Source organism: Rhipicephalus sanguineus, chromosome 1, assembly GCF_013339695.2.
Source record: "Rhipicephalus sanguineus isolate Rsan-2018 chromosome 1, BIME_Rsan_1.4, whole genome shotgun sequence".
Classification (NCBI taxonomy): Eukaryota; Metazoa; Arthropoda; class Arachnida; order Ixodida; family Ixodidae; genus Rhipicephalus; species Rhipicephalus sanguineus.
The window spans coordinates 25,422,716-25,427,534 of record NC_051176.1 but is presented as its reverse complement, the minus strand read 5'-3'; the positions used below and the strand labels follow the sequence as shown (position 1 = coordinate 25,427,534).

Genomic DNA, 4,819 nt, shown 5'->3' with positions numbered 1-4,819 from the left:
CGTACCCAGCATCATCCTCGCCGGTCATCATTCGATGCAGTAGAAGCTTGTGACTGTACCGCGTTTCAAGTGCACCGAAGCGGCAGCAGCTCGGAGTGTTTTACAACGCTTTGGCGCGTTCCGTCTTTTCGGCAGCGTCAAGTTGCAACACGGCATGTGTTCCCTCCATCGCTCGGATACACCAAGTATATCGCCTGAGGGTCACCACATCGGCGATTGTCGTCGCGTTCATTCGTGTGCAGTGAGGTGAAAGTGAAGTCGGAATGTGCGCGTCTGTGTACGGTTTACCGTACGCAAAAGCCATGGCATTAGCGTTGCCACATGTCCGTGTGTGTGTGTTACTATTAGCTCGCAACGTGGGACTCTTGGTGATCTATTGTGATATGCGCCGTGTTCTGCGCCTTACATGTCTCGCTTGAAGACGACGACAACCAAGTGCGCGCGCGAATGCACTGGTGCTGTGACACAAGCGTGATTCTCGTGTCGAACGCTAGCCCGTTGTGACTCCAACGCCTAAGCTGCGCTTTTTAACGTGTTCACGTTTCCTTGTGTAAAGTAAATCGTCGGCAACCACAACTGGCTGTACAGACGTAACAGTTGGCGACGAGGATGACTCTGGACTAACCGGCACTTCACCGACGTCAAGGAACGGAACGCGATGGCGATGCCTGACTTTGGTCGGCTACCGGAATTCAGCGGCAGCTCCGGCTCCTGGAGATCCTGGTATGGGAGGCTACAGTTCTTCTTCGAGGCTAGCGACATTGCGGACGCTTCCAAGAAACGTGCTCATCTGCTAACGTTATGCGGGGACCAGACTTACGACGTCGTCTGCGCCCTCGATCAACCCAAGCAGCCCAGCCAAGTGAGCTACGATGACATAGTCGAGATGCTGAAGGCTCACTTCGATCCACAGCCGTCTGAGGTTTTCTACACGCTTCCAATGTCGTGACCAACGGCATGACGAAACGGTCAGTGTTTACGTCACAGCGCTCAAGAAGCTAGCAGCAGATTGCAATATTGGAACAAGCGTAGAAGCTGCGGCGAATCCTACAATGCGGCCTCTCGATGTAATGCTGCGTGATCGTTTCGTTTGCGCTCTTCGGAGCGAGCAGGTCTAGCAACGGTTGTTCGCAAAAAAGGATTTGACATTCAAGAAAGCTTTTGACATTGCACTGCCGGCTGAAAACGCCGTCGAAGGTCAGAAAAACGTGAAAATGGAATTCAAAGAAATTCACGAAGCCTGCAAAAGTATCTGCAAGACCAAAAATCAACGTGACTCGAGCGCCTCTGCCCAAAAGAAGAAACACTGTTGGCGTTGTGACGCGCAGCATAGTCCGGACACTTGAAGTTTCAGACAGCTTCCTGTAGCTACTGCAAGAAACGCGGACACATTGAAAATGCCTGTCTGAAAAACCGGAAAGAGGCAAAAACGAACAAGAACAATAACATTGAATATCCCCGACAAGGAACTTCGACAGTGGCCTCAGCACCAGTCACGACTCAACAAGATTCACCAGACGTGGCACTTTGTGAGCTCAACACCTTAATCGACGCGTCCAGCACGCAGAAGGTCATGACTCAACTACGCATACATGGCAAGTCCTTGGAGTTCGAAGTCGACTCGGGTGCAGCCTGCACACTCATCAGTGAGGCCATGTTAAAAGCCACCTGGAGAGATGACCCACCACGGCTTCAAACGGACAACATTCTCCTACGCAAATGGTCAGGCCAGTCCCTCCGAGTTCTCGGATGTGCAACGGTGGATGTAGAGCACAAGAGCAGAAACTTCACATTACCGCTTGTTGTCATCAAAGGAGCAGCTAGGTTGTAACCTCCTTGGACGAAACTGGTTTCCTCATCTGGGCATACAGATCACGGGCATCAATGATGTATCAGACGACAAACTTGTTTCCAAGCTTCTAGACAAGTACCAGTCTGTGTTCGACGAGGACATCTCAGGACACAATGGTCCTCCGGTACAACTTGAACTCGTAGAAGGAGTGCAACCAAAGTTTCTAAAAGCACGACCAGTTCCTTTCGCGCTGCGGTTAGCTGTAGAAGCTGAATTGGATCGACTGCAAAGTCAAGGCATAATCAAGCCTGCGCAGCATTCGGAATGGGGCAACGCTTCTCGTACTTGTTCGAAAGAAAAATGGCTCGTTGCGAATATGGGGCGACTTCCGTTGCACAGTGAACCAGGTATCGAAGAAGGCAGACTACCCACTTCCAACAACAGATGAAGTCCTTAGCCGCTTGAGGGGAGGGAAAGTCTTCAGTACCCTGGATTTGGCACAGGCTTACCAGCAACTTCACGTAACGCCAGAGACAGCAGGGATATTGACCCTGAACACGCTGAAAGGGTTTTACAAGGTCAAACAATTGCCGTTCGGAATCTCTGCAGCTCCAGCCATTTTTCAACGCTTTATGGAGACTATTCTGTCTGGCATCACAGGCGTTTGCGCGTACCTAGATGACGTGATCATCAGTGGAAAAGACGCCACGGAACACGCCGAGAGACTGGAAGAAGTTCTGAAGAGGCTGCGCAGTTGCAACCTTCGCCTCGGCAAAAACAAGTGCTGCTTTGCAGTGCAAAAAGTTTCTTTTCTGGGACACCGAATTGACGAGACAGGCGTCCATACCAACGAAGAGAAAGTTCGAGCAATAACGGAGGCTCCAGCACCAAACTGCAAGCAAGCACTTCAATCATTTCTCGGAATTCTGGTTTTCTACGACAGGTTGTTGAAGAGCAGGGCAACAATTGCCCGCTGTCTCTACCAGCTCCTTCAGAAGGACGCCGCGTGGAGATGGGAGACCAAGCATCAAGAAGCATTCAATAAACTTAAGAGATTACTTCTCAGTCAGACCGTACTGGCACATTACGACGAACAGAAGGAGCTTCTCGTCTCATGCGACGCTTCACCATACGGCATAGGAGCTGTTCTGTCTCAACGTGATAACCAGAATAGGGAGGCGCCAATCGCTTTCGCATCTCGGACGCTAGGGACAGCGGAACGCAATTATGCTCAGTTGGACAGAGAAGGCCTTGCTGTAGTGTTTGCCGCACACAAGTTCCTCAGGTATATTGCGGGAAGAAAGGTGACTTTCGTCACGGACCATCAGCCGCTGCTCGGCATACTGGGTCCAGGGAAGCCAACGGCTCAATTCCTCTCACCACGGATGACCAGATGGTGCATCAAGTTGTCGGCCTATGACTACAACATCGTCTACAGGCAGGGCAAGAACCATCAAAATGCGGACGCGTTGAGTCGATTGCCACTACCAGAATGTCTCGATGAACCCTGGCCACCAGGCGACGCACTATTGTTCGAAGCTTTGTCGAGGCCTCCGTTTACTGCTACAGAGATAGCACGTCTGACACAACAAGACAGCATCCTGCAGAGGTTGTACAAGGCAGTGCAGGTTGGCACAGTGGAGAAACTCACTGGAGATGAGTTCGATCCTTACCGACGACGAGCGACCGCACTAGCCTTTCATTGCGGGTGCCTCACACTTCGATCACGGGTGATCATACCGAGCTCAGCACGATCCCACGTTCTGGCACTTCTGCACGCTGGTCACCGAGGCATGGTAGCCATGAAGTAGTGCGCAAGGAGCTACGTATGGTGGCCCAGAATTGACAAGGTGATCGAGGAAACGGTGCGACAGTGCCGTGAATGCTTTTCAACGCAGAAGAGACCACCCAAAGCTTCTATTCCCTCCTGGGACCGCCCCAAGGCACCATGGCACACGGTGCACGTTGACTTCGGGGGGCCACTATCGGGCGCCCCTACTTGGTTGTTGACGCACACACAAAGTGGGTAGAAGTCCGGCACGTGACGCAAGCAACATCCGCGGTTGTCATCGATTTGCTGCGAAGCATCCCCCGAAAGGTCGTCTCCGACAACGGAAAAGCCTTAGTTTCCAACGAGATAAGGCAATTCTATACGGCAAATGGCATACAGGCTACAACATCACCAGCATACCACCCTGCAACAAACGATCAGGCCGAACGCTATGCGGCAGAGCTTACAAGAGCACTCCTGAGGGACACAGGCAGGTCCATACAGTGCCGATTTGCAAGATTCCTGTATCGGCAGCACACAACCGTTCACAGTGCTACAGGAATGTCACCCGCGAGAGCGATGTTTGGACGAGAGCTTCTATGTCCTCTCAATCTTCTAAAACGGGAGACGGATATACAAATTACTGAGAGCCAGGAGACATTGATGAAATCGCGTCGTTTCGCAGTAGGAGAGAAAGTGCTCATCCGACAGTTTTTGAAAAAGCCAGATTGGACTGAAGGCGAAATACTGCGCCGCGTCGGACCACGATCCTGGCTTGTAAAAAGCAGCAACCATGGAAAGGTTCGGCGTCACCTCAACCATATGAGGAAAACGAGCCAGACCGGACACACAACCCGATCACCGACGGACTGGAGCGTAGCAGATCATTTCTCGGACACAACGTCAGAAGAGACGCCGTCGAGTTCTGCTGATCAACGGCCTGACTCGCTCAACATGCAAGACAACCCTCCCTCGCAACCGTCGACCTCGAGGTCACAAGCAAGATCCACCCGGCAACTGCGACCACCAGAGGTTAGGCAGCCTCCAGACCGCTATGGAGACTTCGTCTAAGGGGGGGAGGAATTGACATGTCTCGCTTGAAGACGACGACAACCAAGTGCGCGCGCGAATGCACTGGCGCTGTGGCACGAGCGGCATTCTTGTGTCAAACGCTAGCCGGTTGTGACTCCAACGCCTAAGCTGCGCTTTTTAACGTGTTCATGTTTCCTTGTGTAAAATAAATCGTCGGCAGCCAC

The 4,819-nt window shown here is 52.1% G+C and overlaps 1 protein-coding gene across 1 annotated transcript; it reads left to right on the top strand.

The window, feature by feature from the left end:
* The first annotated feature begins 658 nt into the window (after nt 1-658).
* LOC119401719 (uncharacterized) lies at nt 659-3,603 on the top strand. Its single transcript, XM_037669019.1, has 3 exons — nt 659-862; nt 1,872-1,976; nt 2,779-3,603. The coding sequence occupies exons 1-3, from the start codon at nt 659-661 to the stop codon at nt 3,601-3,603; spliced, it is 1,134 nt and encodes a 377-aa protein (XP_037524947.1).
* Nucleotides 3,604-4,819: the final 1,216 nt, after the last annotated feature.

What these genes read in the sequence shown, in the direction of transcription:
- LOC119401719 (XM_037669019.1), top strand. Translation starts at nt 659, where the DNA reads ATGGCGATGCCTGACTTTGGTCGGCTACCGGAATTCAGCGGCAGCTCC. An exon ending in AACCCAAGCAGCCCAGCCAA is followed by an intron (nt 863 to 1,871) that starts GTGAGCTACGAT and finishes CTGGGCATACAG; the next exon opens with ATCACGGGCATCAATGATGT. An exon ending in CAGGACACAATGGTCCTCCG is followed by an intron (nt 1,977 to 2,778) that starts GTACAACTTGAA and finishes TGTCTCTACCAG; the next exon opens with CTCCTTCAGAAGGACGCCGC.